Below are 18,485 nucleotides of genomic sequence, written 5' to 3' on the forward strand. Positions count from 1 at the left end.
AGTGTCTGAATAGAGCTTTTGTGCGTTTTTTACATTTTCTCCCTGTTGAAAATATTTTGCAATTCCAAGGTGTTTTGATATTATTATTATAAAGCATATAGTTAGGGCTGGACCAGGTGACCCTGAATCCTCCCTTAGTTATGCTGCAATAGATGTAGGCTGCCGGGGGATTCCCATGATGCATTGAGTTTTTCCTTTCCAGTCACCTTTCTCACTCACTATGTATTAACAGACCTCTCTGTGTTTAATCATATCTGTTATTAACCTCTGTCTCTCTTCCACAGCATGTCTTTATCCTGTCTTCCTTCTCTCACCCCAACCGGTCACAGCAGATGGCCCCGCCCCTCCCTGAGCCTGGTTCTGCTGGAGGTTTCTTCCTGTTAAAAGGGAGTTTTTCCTTCCCACTGTCGCCAAAGTGCTGCTCATAGGGGGTCATATGATTGTTGGGTTTTTCTCTGTATCTATGAAGCGCCTTGAGGCGACTTTTGTTGTGATTTGGCGCTATATAAATAAAATTGAATAAAAAAAAAAAAAGAATATTGAAAGAGACAGACAAACACTTTTTCTGACCAAGAACTTGGAAATCAGGTATACTATTTAAAATACTGTTTTAGAAAGGATCATCAATACAAAACACTTCAAAATAACTTCTATAAAAGACTGTTCTACTGTTCATGGCAAAAGAAATGATCCTGCCCAACATTTGTTCCAACGGTGAGTCAGCAAACTTTTTGCCAAAACCTCCACTTCAAGCATGATTGTTCAATTGCAGCACAGCCCCCACGACTGACTTTGGTAGCTATTTGAAGCGTTGAATTTATCCACATGTTGCAGCAGAAAGTACCGAGAGCAGCATGTTAGGAGGAAGGCAGCAGCTCCAGTGCTTCATCATCACATCCTGCGAAGGATGTGCTCAGAAACAGTATTAAACCGTAGGTCACCCACATTTAAGCAGTGTATTTTTATGCTACAGGCTTTCTTTTTGAGAGTACGGCATGACTGAAACATAACCATTGTGAAATCTTTTGACAAAACTGATTACTATGGGCTGTGTATTAGTCATGCCATACCCAGTATTGTGAACACATGGATAGCAGAGAACCTCCCAGCTTCTCACTGGGACTCCTCTGACCATAATTTAATTTGAAAAAGACCGCTATTATTGCACCTCTTCACTGTCTTTTACTTATATCTCACACCGCTTTTGTTTATAAATACAAGATTGCTGTCCACTATATGTATATGATGATGTATTTTCAACCTCTTCTTTATCATTTATAATTTTTGTTGGCCTTTTCCCTTTTTTCATTTAATAGCCACTTCTAAAAAGGCGGAAGGCTAAACATGTATAGATTTAATCAGCAATCATCTTTTCTTTTGTCATTTTCTATCATTTGTCAGCACTCAAATTCAGCAATAAGACTGGTATAGATGGTGGAAGTCAGAACAACTCTAGAAGCTGGGAGGTTCTCTGCTATCCATGTGTTCACAGTCCCCCAATCCCTTCAACTCTAGTACAAAGAGGAGAAACATAAAGGGACAACAGAAGGAAGTGCAGAGCCTGTGACAACACCCACAAACAGTTAAACACTCTTGTATGCCTGGCTTGGTAGAAATAAAATAAAAATAGTAGTGTATACTAAAATTATTTATTAATACTTCTATTATTATTTAAAGTCATGACATGAACCCTTTTCATAAAGCTTAATCTACAAGAGCGTTGAGGTATAAAAACAAATAAAAGCCCTCATCCTGTCAAACAACGTGCCCACAGTCCCCCAATCCCTTCACTCCCACCCAATCTAAACCCATGATTGCCTGTTTGGCTAAAATATCATTATACCACACTGACTGACCTGCAACACATTCAATAGTTCCATTCTGTTTGTGTGGCTGCACATAACAAGCGTGCACAAGATTAACAGAGAACACGGGTCACACGGCAACTTCTTTAGCATCTATTCACATCTAAATCTTTACAGGAACAGACATTCATCGTCTGAAATGTATTTATTGAATTTAGTAGCTCAATATACAAAAGTAGACTGAGAAGGAAGACAGTGGAGCATGGAATGAAGCCAAGTGACCCAGGCTTTGCTCATTTGCAGTCTGAGCCATGGGAACAGTCCAGTAATCACTTTTCATTGGATTGCCTGCAACTCTACTTGACTTGAGTTCTGTGTTTTTTGTTTTTTTCTTTCTCCATTTATGATTGGTCATGGAAGGCTCTGTACCTGGGTGCTGTGGGTCAGAGTATGCAGGCAAGGCCAGTGGACCGAGGAGGAGAGAGGGGAGGAGAGAGGGGGTAGTCATATCAGAAGGCTTCAGAGTAGTTTACTGCACTGTGCCTCTTCATTGGATGGTGGCGGGCACTGCTGAGTGTTTACCCATGGCCCAGTTATTTGCTAATCTCTCTCCACCTCCCCCAGCTGGCCTTCAATGCACCCTCCCACTCCTGTGGACTACCCCCTTCCCCTACTAAAAAAACAACAGCGATCTAATCTGGCTCTCTCTCCCTCTCTCAGCGCTGCCAAGGCCCATAGCACCAATGCAAGAGACGGCAGTCTGAGACTTGATTAAAAGTCACCCAGTGCATGGATGTGTTGGCTGTTTTTTCTCCACACATTCAAGATTAGAGACGCAGGGTTGAAAAGGAAAGGAGGGAAAAAAACAGAGCAGGGCTTTTTGACTAAAGGCTGAAATGTGCTTGGTGCATCATGCACACACCATCATCTCTGCTGGCACGCGATCACGGTCTACTCCAGGATGCGAGATGTGCTCTCTTGCTTTGCTTTTTATGTGGAGCTGAAAGTATACTTCACATAGAAATTGTAAACAGAGCTGATTCTGACTCAAACAAATATATTCCAACACCTGTACTACTAAAACACACCCATTTCCTTCTAGTGTTTATGTTTTCATTTCACATCTCAACACAACACAAATATGCTGAAAATGCAGAGGGGCATTATCTTTGCCCAGGAGCACGGTGTTTTCAGTGTCACAAGAGCTCAAGCTGCTGCATGCCGACAGCCATTAAAACACTAGTGTCTCTAAATTATATTGTTATTTGGGTGCATGCTTGCTGCTGAGGTACGATGGACAGGAATTTAAGGTATTTGCTGACACTCCCAATTTTTCAAGTCCCCTGGCTGAGTTTTAAGATGCTGGAGATGTGGGGTGAGGAGAGTGGGCTTTAATCTGTCCCATCTGTTGCCTCAGGGACTGCCCCCCCCCCAAAAAAAAAAAAAAACACCACTCAGTCTGTATCTGTCTGGGTCTGGTACAGTTATGCTAATCCTGTGGCTTGCACTGCCCCTCAAAGCTTAAAGGCCTTCGTTACAGACCACCATGTATTTATACTAAAACCCAACCCCCACCCTCTTTCTATATTTAAAACTTTCTCAAATATTTTATGAAAACACAGATGAGAACTAGACCGAAGAGGTGTTTATTATCATTTTGCACGTATAGGATAATCTCAGATTTATGGATAAGCTCTCATTTTAGGCTGTGTCTGAATTTAGTCTGTGTTTATAACACCATTATTTTCTCGTTGAATAAATGAACAAGTACAGGCTTGACGGGCTACATAATAGCTTGACTGGTTGATTTCCCCTACACATCCACCCACTCTACCAGAGAACTGTGGCTGTCTGATATGGTGGATTTTTCACCTGTTCTCTAAGATCTAACACGTGCTGTAATGTTCTGCACAACTAAAATCTCAGCTCAATAAAAAGATCTGAAACAATTAGGTCACAGAAAGAATGGAAGCCAATGACTCTGGTAGTTAATTTATTATGCTGCTACCATGCAAAGAGCGTACAGTCATCGCTAGTTTAAGCTACCATCAGTCATATTTTCTGCCATTTTGAAATATATTTGGCACTGTATTTTAAAGTGGTTTGAACTCAGGGCTGATAAAGAATGTTATATGCATATGTTCTTGGTTTCCTGAGTTGCCCTTTACTGTGATTTGCATCAGTGCTGTACCAGCTAAATGGTATTGTGATAACTAGTTTAGAAACTACAAAACGTTTTGTTTTTTGTTTTTTCCACCGGCATCAATTATTCCTATCAACACTGTTTTGCAGAGAGGTGGTCTCTGGTTAGCGCTGGGTAGCTAGCAGAGATGTTCCAAATGTAAGTAGCAAAAAGTATCACAGTAAAGTAAAACACCAGATTCCTCTCTACTCAAGTTGGAACAGCATAACTGATCCTCCTCTATGATGACAAGCATTCCCAGTGTCCTACTTACAACTAAAATGTTTGAATAACACACTTCTAGAGAATCTTTAGGCAAAGCTAAGGTTGTCATCAAGAGGCCTGCTACCACAGCCATGCTACAATCTATCTCTACAAATCAAATAATTGGCTATAAATCAAGTGACTAATAGCTTAGGACTAGCTAATGTCCTTTGTTATCCTAGGGCCTAAGGTAGCAAGATAATACCCAAAAGCAGTAGTTGGAAAACAATTCAACTAATATATTTAAGACATACGCTTTAGTTTAAAAAAATAAAATAAAATAAATAAAGGAAGATGAAAAAAATAATAAAGAAGTGGAAACAACACTCAATCTCACAGTAAATAAAGGTAAGTTATGATACCATCGCTGTCATTTGTATTATCGGGGGGGGGGGGGGGGGGGGGGTTCATGTAAGAAAAGGCAGTGCACATGAATGACTACGACCACTTAAGCCATCATGTGACAGGCTTCGTCTGTAGTCCCAGGTCCCAGGTAACTTCATTAACTTTTTACCCCACAAAAATGCTGAATGCATGTTGGAAATGTAAAGAATGTTTCATACTTTTGAATTTTCAATAATACAGCAACCATGCTTTGGAAAGTGTGATATTTCAGATTTTAAAAAAAAGTCAAGGTGAACAAAATCAAGATTTTATACAGGTTTTAAAACATTACTACCAGCTGAATTCCAATATTAATCCAATATCAGGTGCTTTATCTGATCACCTGGCCTGCTTTATTTCTGCTGCCTTTTCCCCTTACTTTTGTTAAATGCACATCTGGTCTAACTTCCTACCGAATGTTAATTTTATGGAACATAATAACTGCACTTCATTCTGTTGCAGCTATCACTGTAAGTCAAAGTGGACATGAGGAATACTGACGTCTGAGGATTTAAAACCTACGAAGAGGAGGATACGCATTTGCAGCAAATTCCACATAAGTGGCAGTTAACAGATTGCCTTCTTTTTAAACCTTCTGTTCATGTAAGTACGCACAAACCCAAGCAGAACTGTTAATCCACACACTGAACAACACTTTTTGCACACTCTAGATGTATTGTCTGTACTGGTCAAGGAAAATGCCTCGTACTAATCATAGGCTGTCACTCTGAGTTACCATCTCAAGGTTGCACCTTTTGTTTTCTAAAGCATTCGCTAATTTCTCCTTTTTGCCAAATCAGAAGCATGTTAAACACTGCTCTATTGTATCTCTTGCTGCTTTTACCTCCGCCCAGAACTTAAACCAGTGGTACTGGAAGAGAGACACATTGATTTTTTTCAGCTAATAGAGTACAACGCTGGCTGTATTAGAGATCAAATGGCCTCCCACCTCCTGCCCATTCCAGCATCCATTGGTCTGTTTCTATCTGCAGTCAGTATCACATCTTAAAAAATAATGACGAGGACCAACCAAAATATCATGGAATCAAAGTGAGGCCAGTGCTTTTCTCCAGCCTAAGCTTCTAATTTGCACTGGTCCAGTTATGTAAATATTATTTCTGCTTCTACGTGGCTGATATTTTAGCATTTTATGAGTGACTGTCCTCCTGTTTACTATCCTTCTGCTTCTCAGGATGTACGACATCACATCCTGAGAGCTTAATGCACATTCAGCAGTGTAGGGTGAGTACCAAAGTGGACACAGCTTGGTAATTTGAGCTTGTGGGCTTTGGGTAATTTTTTCACATTGCTGACACTGAGTAAAGACAGTTAAATCATTCCTAAAGCTTGATTTGATTATATTAGTGTGCATCATAATAAGCCACTATTTGGATTACTAATTCTCCCAAATAGCTTTCAACGAACAAAAGATAAGCAGAAACTATTTTTGACAACATTTAACTGTCCTAAAAATATTTGATATGTGCAGCCTGTAACTCAGGGAAAGTTCTCTCTGTGCCATCTTCGCCACCTCTCTGCCACCAACACAAATTCCTCAAATTTTATTGAGAGTGATATTTAAATAATTCTGATCCATCCTCTTCTACATGTTTTCCAACCAAACTTGCATTTTAAAAGAATGAGCAAATCAAAGGATCCACAGCAGTTTACAGCTGGCTAAAAGAATTCCATGTCCTACAATGTGGGCCAGGACGCACATCTAATAACCACACCACAGTCCAACAGGAGTCTGTAATCTTGAGCCACTAACTTCACTTTCTGTTGAGCCACTGATGTGACCAAGCTGACAGCTTCAAGAGACCTGCCGTGGCCTTGCAAGGCTAGAGAGGGGCGACCAGGCTAGGGAACAGTAGGTCTGTCAACGCCACAGTATGGGGCCCTCGAGACAATGTCTTTAGGTTTGGGCAAGCGGAGCAAATGAGCAGGCCTTTTATTCTATAGTATATTGGTGCTACTATAATCCTCTTTGGACCCCCAAATCTCCAGCTTACCTAGTAGAAGACTAAGTTTTTGGCTGTGGTGAAAAAAATTTATATTTTTTAAATTGTCGCACAGGTTTTCAGCATGAATATGCTACAACTTAGGCCTTACTTGGAAAGAATTCTCTGTAAATAAAAGCCCTGTTACAAAGAAAGCCTGTGGTCGCTCTGCAGGTATGGTGTGCAAGTTTCTGCCATGTTTGAAACGGTTTCTACATGACATATTGGAGCAGCAGGCATACACCTACACCCACATCCACATACTGACGAGACAGTCAGTGAAAGGACGACCCAGGCCCAGCTGCAAACAGGTTAAACACATGGCAGCAGAGGGAATTCAGAAATGAACAGAGGTAACAGAAAAGTCATGAAAAGGGGACAACGGGAGGAGGAAAAAAAAAAAAAAAAAAAGCAAGACGTTTAGTCAGAGAAATGACTAACACTTCTGCCAGATATACAGCCCTGTGCTGCTTCTCATCTTTATCGTTCCAAGGATGACCTCAAGATCGGTGCACCGGGATGTGTCTGCTTTGCATTCATAAAGCAACAGCATAGAGAGCAAGCAGTTTGTCTTCTTTCTCTCTTTCTCTCTGATTGCTGTCCTAATTAATTTTGCACAGTCCAACGATTTGGATTTATTGGTCGTTTACACCACACATACACACATAAGTGTCAATTAATTGCCCTTGTGTTGATTACTGAAGTAATATGTCAATCTTCTGACAGTCGGCGCAAGTAAGCCACACTCATGAAGGTAAGGTATATTATAATTAAATATCAAATGACATCACCACAATTTACATTTTGCTTTTTCTTTTTCTTAAAAGCACCTCTGTAAATGATTTTAGCCACAACCTGAAAGGCTCTCTCTTCAAGAAATGTTTGTCTATTGAATCATGTTTTTTCTCCACTAAACCCCAGTCAATAGGTCTCACAATAGGTTAAAAAAGCAGACTTCAATGTCATGTTATAAAACCACCTAGCCTGTTAAATACACATCTAAATGCAAATAGGGCACCATCCGCAGGCAGCTTTAAAATATGAACACAGTCACACAGTGTATTCCAATTTTGCTAAATGCATTCTTATACTTTCCTATGCAACAGCAGTTTTAAATGTGGGTTTCTGATAATAACCTGTCTATGAATGGATGGAGGAGCCTAGGCAATAACACACACTCACAGAAATAATAATACATTATTAAGAAGCACACACATTCACACCCACGCACTGGGATGGGCAAACCAGGCAACACAAGCCCCCCTATTTTCAAACATGGTGCCAGAGCCTGAGCACAATCTTGAACTTCACCTAAAGCACCCATCTTTTAAAATACCTTCCCACACATTCCACCTGCTCCCTCTTCTCTCCTCCTTTCCCTGCATACACTGCTCCACTATCTCTGTGCAGCTCTGCTACTATCTTATCACACTCAAGGTCTCACAGAAGCCTGGCTTCAGCCCAAAGTCTTGAACAGGGGGCACAACTTGGCAGACAATGGCTGCAGTATGTTTGGCAGTGTTTTTCCAAGCACTTTTGTACACCCAATGATTAAAATAAGCAAGGGGTGAATTTGCTGCTGTGTTTAAGAGAAGATATCTATGATGTTTTATTACATTCAATGATATGAGTGCCATAGAAGACTCCAGAAAAGACCTAACTAGACAAGATGCGGGAAAAGAAAAAACAAACAGATGAGGCAGACGCACACAAACACAGGGAGCAACAAATGTCTTTCGGATTTTTTTAACCACAGCCAAAACACACACACACACACACACACACACACACACACACACACAAATAAATAAATACAATTAACAAAAAACGAAAATCGTTTTATATTCAAACATCTGCACCATGGCGAAGGTATAGAAAGAAGCAGAAACCAACAGGAAAGCATTAAATATTAATGAGGAGCACATTTTCTCTCAAAACAAAAATCAATTTACCAGTAACACACTCACCAGCCACTGAAGTCAGGAAAATCGCCAAGCAAATTCCAAATTCAGCAAGCGACTTTATCGTGATTCGGCCCACAGCCATGACAGTGTTGACTGACTTTGGTCTCGTAGTTAGAGGTCCACCGAGTTTTCTTTTTACTTCTTCTGTAGTTCCCACTTTGTTTTCAGACCCTCTCCCTCACGTCATAACTTGAACTACTCTCACGGACATGGAATAATACATCGAGCAATTGTGCAAAAAAGTAACGCTGTTAGGTTGGGTCGGTGATTTGTTCACGATCGTTAAGTGCAAATGAAAGTTAAGTTAGTCCCGTTTCCGACCCCAGCACAGCCTGGACAGACGAGCCGAGCGGCTAACTTGTTTGGCGGATCTGCCATCCACAACTAGCCAGCGAGGAACGTCCATATCTGCTAGCTAACATGCTAGCTGCCAGGGGTTACTGTCTGGTACTACAAAACTTAGGTAAAGAGGGTAAATACCACGAAAAATCAGGCACTCAGTTCTTTCGTCTAGATTTCAAACCATTCTCAGCTTTAACCCGTTATAAAAATGTCCAGTCGTCGACACTTACAGCTATAAATTCGGCATTTAAAGATTAGCCACTTAGCCCGGATAGGTCGCAAGCTGACTGCTCCCGAAGCTAACCGACGCTAGCTTAATTCCAAGCCAGTTACTTCTCTGTCCCGTCTCATTTCTCGCGCTTCCTTACAGAAGAAAACAAAATTCATAAATCAGTGGCGCCTATACTGAGCTTTTCTGGTGTGCGGTACACCGCGACTACTCCTCCGGCGCTGACAGATGGCGGAGGGAGGAGATGGATATCTCTCGTTCTGAACAGGGCGGCTGGGAACGCCTCGTTTGCAGGCTTGTCTGGACCGCTCGTCTCCGGTATCAGGTTGCTGTGGGTTGGTGTTGGGGGTGGAGGACAGAATTCCACCGCGGGAGGGGTGAGCCAGCGCCACTGTGCTGCAGACTATGGATACAACACCCTGAATCATGTGCTGCATTCAGGCTGTCGATGGAACTGTCGAAACGTTAATTACTGTAAACACCGGCCTGACGTTAACATCCTATACCTCGAAAAATAGTCGCCAATGTTATGCGCCAACGTTATTACACGGTTATAGTACAAAGCGATAGGTATTGATAAAAACAAATAACTGCTGTTTGTTAAAAGATGATAACAGTCAAACATGCTCAAATATAAAGTAAAAGTAAAGTAAAATTTTATTTATATAGCACCTCTCAAGATAAATATCACAAAGTGCTTCACAGAAGCTAAAACCTAAAAATAAAAATCAACCAAAAGCAAGTTTAAAAAGATGAGCGACCACAGAGTCCACAGATCTCAGGCTCAAAGGGAGAGTTCCACAATCCGGGGGCCACAGTTACAAAAGCTTTGTCGCCTTTTGTTTTCAGCCTCGTGTGTTGGACAACCAGCAAGCCCTGGTCACATGACCTCAGGGACCTGCTGGGAATGTATGCATGTAAAAGTTCACTTATATATGTTGGTGCTTGTCTATGCAGAGACTTTCAGAGACCTGAAAGTCAAGGTCAAAATCTTAAAGTGGATTCTGAATTTAACAGGGAGCCAGTGCAGCTGAATCAGCAGGGGTGTGACATGTGAGGACTTGGAGGACTTGGTCAGAAGCTTTGCATCAGCATTCTGAACAACTTGCAGATGCTCCAAAGAGGCTTTACATAAACAAGTAAACAAAGAATTACAATAATCCAGACGAGTTGAAACAAATGCATGAATGACAACTTCCAATTCGGAGCGAGATACAATGGGACTCAGCTTAGCAATGTTTCTCAAGTGATAAAAACAGGAGCGAACCAGAGATTTTACATGGGCATCCAAAGTCAGAGCTGAGTCAATAGTAACACCAAGGTTCCTGATAGACGGTTTGGCAAATGTAGCAAGTGGACCCAAGTTTTCCATAACACTAGGTACAAAATTTTTAGGAGCACAAACAAGGACTTCAGTCTTCTCCTCATTTAATTGAAGACAGTTTCCAGCCATCCAACCTCTAATGGAGTCTATGCACTTATGCAAAATCTGTAGCTTGGAAACATCATGGGGCTTAAAGGAGATATATAACTGAATATCATCTGCATAGCAGTGATACAAAATCTCAATAAGTGTTGAAGAGGAAGTAAATACAGCAAGAACAATAAAGGCCCCAAAACTGAACCTTGTGGCACACCATAGGCAAGAAAAGTAGAAGAGGAACTGTACTTACAGGTAGCCACAGAAAAGGATCGTTCATGCAAATAGGATTCAAACCAGTCCAAAGCAGCCCCTGATATACCCACCCAGTGTCTCAGCCTATCTAGCAGAATATGATGGTCCACAGTATCAAAGGCGGAGGTCAGGTCCAACATCAACAAAACGGAGCATTCTCCTGCATCACAGCTCATCAAAATGTTGTTGGAGACTCTAAGAAGTGTAGTTTCAGTAGAGTGAGCTCTATGAAAGCCAGATTGGAATTTATCCAGAATGCTGTATTCATCTAGAACAGCTATAAGCTGCTTAGCCACAACCTTTTCTAAAATCTTAGCAATGAAAGGTAATTTTGAAATTGGTTTGTAGCTACTAAGAAGAGAAGCATCAAGCTTAGTTTTTTTTTTAACAGTGGGTGAATAACAGCATTCTTACAATAAACAGGGACCTGACCAGAAACCAGTGAGGTATTGATAATTGTGAGCACACAGGGATCAATAGACTGAAATACATTTTTAAACAAAGATCCAGGTAAAATATCAAGAGAGCAGGAGGATGCTTCCATCGAATTAACTAACTTGACCAGCTCTGGTAAGGACACAGGTAAATTTCTTTCTAAAATTACAGGCCTAACTTGAGTTGGAGCAGACCAGAGAGACACAGAAGGAGAGATATTGTTCCTCACGTTACTGACTTTTTCAACGAAGAAAGAAAGAACTTTTTCACAATCTTCATTTGATATAATTGGGACAGCAGGTGGAGCAGGAGCAACAATATCACTAATGGTGTTGAATAGTACCTTGGGGTTACCTCTGCTCTTAGACACTAAGTCTGAGAAATAGGCAGCCCTCACATCTCGAACTGAAGTGTTAAAAGAGACTAAAAGGTCCTTTAAATGAAGGAGCTGGACATGCAAACGCGTTTTCCTCCATAAACGCTCAACCTTACGGCAGCAACGCTTTAAGGAGAGAATGCTGTCATTTATCCAGGGAGACGAATTTGAAACCGGAGCTAGTCTAGTTTTGACAGGACAAACATTGTCTAAAATAGAAAGACAATGATTATTAGAAAGATTTGTTACAAAATGAACATCCTTATAAGGAGATAAAACTAAATTAAAGGCATCGGAAAATTTAACAGCAGTAGAGGAATTTAAGATGCGAGAGCTAACCCCATGTCGAATAGGAGCGAGAGACAGATGAAAAGACAGATTAAAAAGAATACAACGATGGTCCGAAATAAAAACTGTCCTCAGTACAAATAAAATCAATGTTTAAACCTAAAGTAAAAACAAGGTCCAGTGTGTGTCATTTGGTGTGTGTGGGACCAGACACATGCTGAGTAAAATGAAAAGAATCCATGACGCTAAGGAAACCTCTGGCAAAGAGGTCAGAGTGTATATTAAAATCCCCGACTAACCAGTCTGGACAGCTTCAAAGTCGAGGATAAAAAGTCACTGAACTCCTTTAAAAACATACTGTTTAGGCCAGGTGGACGATACACTACAGCGCAGTAAAACGGATCTTTATTTCCAATTCTAACCAGCTGTAGTTCAAAGGATGACAAATGTCCGACAAACACCGCAGCGACACCTCCTCCTCGACCCGACGTCCGAGGCTAGCTGATAAAGGAGTACCCACTCGAGCAAAGTTCGATGAAGGATGAAAAGTCACCATCGCGCTGCCAGATTTCAGTTAGAAATAAGAAGTCCAGTTTCTTGGAAAGAATAAAATCGTTCAGCAAGAACGTTTTATTAGTCATTGATCGAGCGTTAATATATAATGTATTATTCCTGCATTTACCTACTTATACATAGAATTTTCAATTGTCATTTAAGGCATCTTTTGTTATTCAATCATTAGTGTTACTTTACTGCCTCTGTGTGGTGAATAAAACATTATAAGTGTTAAAGTACACTGTAATTATTCCAGCAGGTGGCAACGTTAGCCTATGATAAACCGGTGTGTGGTTTCCCTCATATAATCTCAAAAATCAAGTTTTCCTATATATATTTTCCTATATAGTGCTTTTATGAATATATAAAACAAATAACCCTAATTGCAATGGAAAACACGGAAGCTTTTAATATTGGAAAGAGACAGAAAACACTTAAACCTCACATCATCTATACTAAAACTAAACTTTTCCCGTTTCAAGGGTAGTTAATATGGGCCAGAGCTGAACTCAAGGGCCCTGATTTCCGAGGCTCCCTTTTCACAGCGGGTAGCTCGTCGTGTTTAATTTTGTAGAGTTTTACAAATTTTTTTCCTGACTCAAGTCCACAGGCCATATGTATTTCCCACTGGAATCGGACCACCTGACAGCAGCTTTCACTATCGTATGAGGAAACAATTACACTTTGGAGTCACAGAACTTGGCCAGATAGGCACATGATGGCTGAAAAAGCTCTGTCCTAATGATTAAAGGAGGCGTGTCTGTTTGCGAAAGGGACCTCAGCTGCCGGGACGAGACGCCGCGGTCAGGATTTTGGATGTTGCTCTCTGGTCGCTGTTAACTGGGGACGCAGTCGCCAGGTATCCTGGGCTACACTGTCCGCTAGCGTTAAGTTTACGAAAAGCATGACGACAGAATAAAACTGCACAATTCTGCACTTAGGCAAGTCGGACATCCCGGAGCGCAGAGTATCTGCGTTTTGCAGCGACATCTTGTAAACAACCTCGCACACAGTGTGCTCGTCGCGGGACCTGTCTGTCTGATGAAAGGTGGGCTATACTATGGCTGCTGCGCCACTGGAGGCGAGGAAGTTTACCCGGGGTCTCAACAAACCGGGAACCGCCGCAGAGCTGAGGCAGAGCGTCTCCGAGGCTGTCAGGACGTCAGTGTTGATGGTAAGAGAAAGGCTTTTACCAAGGCAAGTGAATGAACATATTTGACCCACTGAGTATCATGCAGTGCACTTTTGGAGTAGTTTGCTTCGTTCTTGCTACAGAGGAGAATTTGTTTGGTGCAAAGTTCAAGCCTTGCTCAAAGGCAGTACTTCTAAAGCATGGCGTGTTTTACTGTATCAAAAACATCCACAACTTTTTGTTGTTGTTGTTATGTTCAAACTGCCAATTTCTGGTGCATATACTTTACACTCGCCACGATCTACTGTTTTTCCGAAGAGGTTGCCAGGTAACTGAAACATACACCAGCTCTAACGTAATGAAGGCTAAATACACCCATTCATACGCATTCTGTCATATGACCCGCACAGCTTCATCTTTTAACTAGAAAATGACCAAACGGCCACACAATGACAAAGGTAACAAAATATGCCTGTCTTATTTACAGTATGAAGGAAGATTATTCTGCACTTGTGTGCTCTGTGGCACATGTAATAGTAAAACAAACAAATAAAAAATGTATCATTCTTGACCAGCTCATCAGGATAGTTAAAAACACTGCAGTGGGGTTTTCACATGCAACTATGTCTATGTAAAGAGTGGAAACAAGGAGAAATAAAATAGCTCTGTTTAAGAGTAACGTGATCCACCAGTGCCTGTAAAGCTCACAAATTGTTGCATAACTGTCATGTCATAAATTCTTGTCATCATCAGACTCAGAAAACAGTGCACCCAACCAAGGACTGTCCAACACATAACCCCTTAAGCCATAGAATCTTTTGTTTTTAAAGCATGGATTAGATTAATATTTATGTCATATTTATTTTTGTCATATTTTAAATGTTTAGCTTCAAAGATATTGGTAGGCTGAGTTTACTACCTTTACCTCCCCCTTGCTTTAATTTATTATATTAAGCTAACTGACTTATCATTTAGACTTCTGTCAAGCCTTTATATCTTGTTTTCTGTTTCTCTCTTTGCAAATTTAAATATTAAATAAAAGTTAAGATGAATAACTACATACATGTATATATCTAAATTTAGTAATATCCTTCTACAATTTTTCACAGGTAAAAATAGGATTAGTGAAAATAGTTAGCAGAAGCCAGGAAAGATATCTTTTCAGTTGTTAATTTAAGTTAAAAACTCTGGTCCAGCAAAAATGAGGTTGGCTGGTGTTGGACTGTGGTTGCTTGGTGGTTTAATCAACAAGGATACAGGATTGAGAAAAACACAGGAAGTGTTTGGTAGATGGGCATGGGCTGCTGTACATACAGCTCTTCAACTTACATAAAAACAATCCATTATGTAGTGTTAGTCTTCATTTCTGTTATGTCACAGTAGACTATTAATTCTGTCTTAGGCCAGTGTGTGGCGTGGCATAATGGATACTGAATCAAATCTCTGGGTTGTGTTTAATAATGGATGAGATGATGGCTATTTTTAAACTTGCCCTCTTTCTCTTCCGTAATGTGGTGTCACATTAAGCACCCGCGGGGCCATCAATTATGAATACCCGCAGATGCAATAAATCGTCTAAATTCAAGAGTGAGGCCAGTTCTTGGAACAAGTGCTCGTACACACGCTGTAGTTATTGCAGGCGTGGTTGGCTCTCAGCTATACCTTAGTAAACAAAGTGGAGGCCAAGCAGTAGAGCACTAAGGACAGCCTATGGCATTTTAATAATGACTTCCAACTGTGGGAAATGTTTACTTAGACATTTTATACATCATTCTGCCATTTCCCTGCCTTGCCTTTACCCACTTCTTCATACTCATGCCCAGTTAAATTCTGTCTTTGTCTTTTAATATTTTAGGTTCTTTGTTAATGAGCCTGAATAACCTTGTGGCCCCTGTAAATGTGTGAAAGTGAGAGACACTAACCATATAATGTGCATCCTGATACCTTAATATCACCTCCCATTTTCAGTGGAACCGTGGAACCACTTAAGAGTCAATTCCACTCCAGAGGATTTGGTCTGATTAGAGTATTAAAAAACTGGCAGAGATAAGCTGCAGATTTGCAGATGCTTTAGCACTGCTGACCTATATCTGTGACATGATACAGGGGCTGTGATGGTGCCGGGCGTTTGGTTGTCTGCTGGTTTTTGTGGTCCTGAGTTGCTATGACTGATCGCTGAGCCTAGGCCTTTTCAAACCATGTGGTTTCCATGCTTTCTTTATTTAGGCTACCTCATGCTCTGTGTCATTACCACCCTTACAGTGGAGTAAACACCGTGGTCAGTCTGGTGTAGAGGAGACTGCAGGAGAAACATTATTTCTTTTTTATTCGTTGTAAGAAAACAACAAAAGTCAACATCACTGTAATCTGAAATTCCAACATCATGACATGATTTTGACATTTTTCCAACCAAACCAAACCAGACAGGCCACTGATCCTTTTAATGCCTGCAGGCTCACAAATGAAGAAGCTGCTTCTTGTTTGAACGCCACGTCATGTTTTTTGGATTGTCTCTGCATGTTTTTGCCGTGTTTTTATTTCTGCTGCATGGCCTGCAGCTGTAATTTAAGTGAGTGTATAGGAGAGGCTTCAACTTGTTGCAAAATGTTTTGTGTGTTTTGAGGTTGCTGTTTTGTTCATTGGAGGTTTTTTGCCTCAGATTTTGCAGGAAGCATTTATTGCATTTCAACTGAAGAGTCTTTTGCAGAACTCAACAAATCTTAATTATTCTGTGAACAAATGAAACAAGACTAAGATAATCCCAAATTAAGATTTCTTCTTTGTTTAGCCAGATTTTCCTGCCATCGTGATCGGCAAAGCCATAAAACACATTGTAGAGCTAAACATGATAATTACTCATGAAAAGTTTTATCTTTTATATGTAAAATTGTAAATAGTTACACTTTGTAAGTATGATATTTCATGTAATTTTATGTATTTGTTGTCTGAACTGGATCGTTATAAATTGTTTGATGTTGTTGTTAAATTTCTTATTTATTGTTTTTGTCTGACCTGCCAGGTCAAGTGTGACACGTAGACTTTTGGTTAACTCTGGCATACTGACACTGATGTTCATTAACATGCACTGTCTCTTTTAAATAAATACTTTCAAATAACCATCATGAAAAAACCCAGTGGCTATTTCAATCAGCTGTGTAGTCACTTGTGTCTGCAAAAAATGGACCCATAGCTGGACTGGTCATTGGGCATACTGGGAATTTGTCCGGTGGGCCGATGGTAATTTTTCGTTTTTATGCGCTGATTTTTTGTTGTTGTGTTTTTTCCCCGTAACGGAGTAAACAATGAAAGGTGGCGGATTGGCCAGATGCTGGCAGATGTGTAAAAATAACTCAATTGTTTGATGGTGGCTATGGCGGAGCTTCCACAGATTCAGTAAAATTAGAAAGTGGTGGAGGCCAGCAGGTGGATGAGGGAAAGGCGAGGCAGCTGCTGCTACTTCAATCACGAAACTGATCAATGATCAGCTGATTGGCTTTTCTGTCACAAGTCCCGTCTGTCTTGTTTGTTTATCGCCCACTTTGCACCAGAAAGAGGAAACCAGTGGCAGCAGCACGTTTAAGCTTGATCAGCTGTTGTTAGAATTTATTTAATATTACTTTCTAGTATCAGCTGATGTTTGCTGGAGCCACAGCTGTAAAAGCTGCTGTCATTATGTCGGTTTGGATATGTAGTGAGAGGGAAACATGAAGATGAAACCAGGAGACGTCCTTACTGAATCATCAGAGCTGAACAGGTGATGGACAAACAGGTTTACCTTTTAGGTGACATGAATGAGTTGAAGGGAAGTTATGAACTGTTTCTGAGAGACAAATAATATCAGGATCCTTTTTTACTTAGCTGACAGCTGGTAACTGTGTAGGGGCGGGTCTAGCAAAGTTTTGCCAGGAGGGCAGATAGGGCATTAACAGGGAAAGGGGGGCACAAAGAAATACTTTTCTTTCTTATTCTCATTTAAAACGTCTAGCAAATAATTATCTGAACCTTACAACCAAAGTTTTCATCTGATGTAAAATGTATAGAAATCCATTATTGTCCATAGTCATTTTTTTCAGGGTCCCAACATAATTTCTTCAGAAGTAAGTATGTATATGATGCCAGTATTTTCCCACATTTTCTGCCATCAAAAAGTCAATTACGTTTTATTCTTTCTCACCTGTCTTTCTGTCTCCTTTCACTTTTTAAAGGTTGCCATGTTAGAAAAAATATTTTGCCCTGCCATGATGTTAATTGATGTGGTAAATAAATAGTTCATGAAAACATCACTAAATCTGTCATTTATTATTTTTAATATTCAGTAATGGTCATGTGTCACCTCTAGTCTTCTCTGTCTTTATGTCAGGTTTCCACCATGTGTTGTAGATTGTTCAGGAGGTTAACTCGACCAAGCAGTCTTTGGGTTTTGGCTAAGTAGAATACCATTTAGAATACCAGAATAAGGAGTGTAGGTTTAAGTTTTAGAGTGATAGATATATACCAACAAGACAGTGTACATCACTGTCACAACGACGTTTGTTTTCATTCAAAGGCTTTATGGTTTTTCCTATAATACCTGGTGGGCTGGTCTGTAGTCAAAATGCCTAGGCTGATTTTTTTGTCCTGGTCCAGCCCTGCTTGGACCCCTATAGGGTCCCTCTGCGGGGTACCCATAACCTCAACTAACTTAAAAGTACCTGTGTTTTATTGTTTGTATTCATTTAACGAGAGCCATATCATGGATGGATAATCATATAATATCCTTAATATTTTGTACCGTATTTACCATATTATCTTCCTGATTTTGCCTGTCAGCCTATAGTCTTATCCCATTAAAATGGAAAAATTCCATTCCTCTTT

At 40.4% G+C, this 18,485-nt stretch overlaps 1 protein-coding gene across 1 annotated transcript in view; it reads right to left on the reverse strand.

Annotated features, from left to right (window-relative positions):
• LOC102779531 (bone morphogenetic protein receptor type-2-like) overlaps positions 1 to 9,483 on the reverse strand; it is a 34,796-nt gene extending 25,313 nt beyond the window's left edge. The window contains exon 1 of the mRNA XM_006809550.3: positions 8,603 to 9,483. Coding sequence (XP_006809613.1) covers positions 8,603 to 8,681 — 79 coding nt within the window. The 5' untranslated portion in view covers positions 8,682 to 9,483. The remainder of the gene's footprint in view (positions 1 to 8,602) is intronic.
• Positions 9,484 to 18,485: the final 9,002 nt, after the last annotated feature.

The sequence above is a fragment of the Neolamprologus brichardi genome, chromosome 23 (assembly GCF_056152115.1).
Source record: "Neolamprologus brichardi isolate AB-2024 chromosome 23, ASM5615211v1, whole genome shotgun sequence".
Taxonomy (NCBI): Eukaryota; Metazoa; Chordata; class Actinopteri; order Cichliformes; family Cichlidae; genus Neolamprologus; species Neolamprologus brichardi.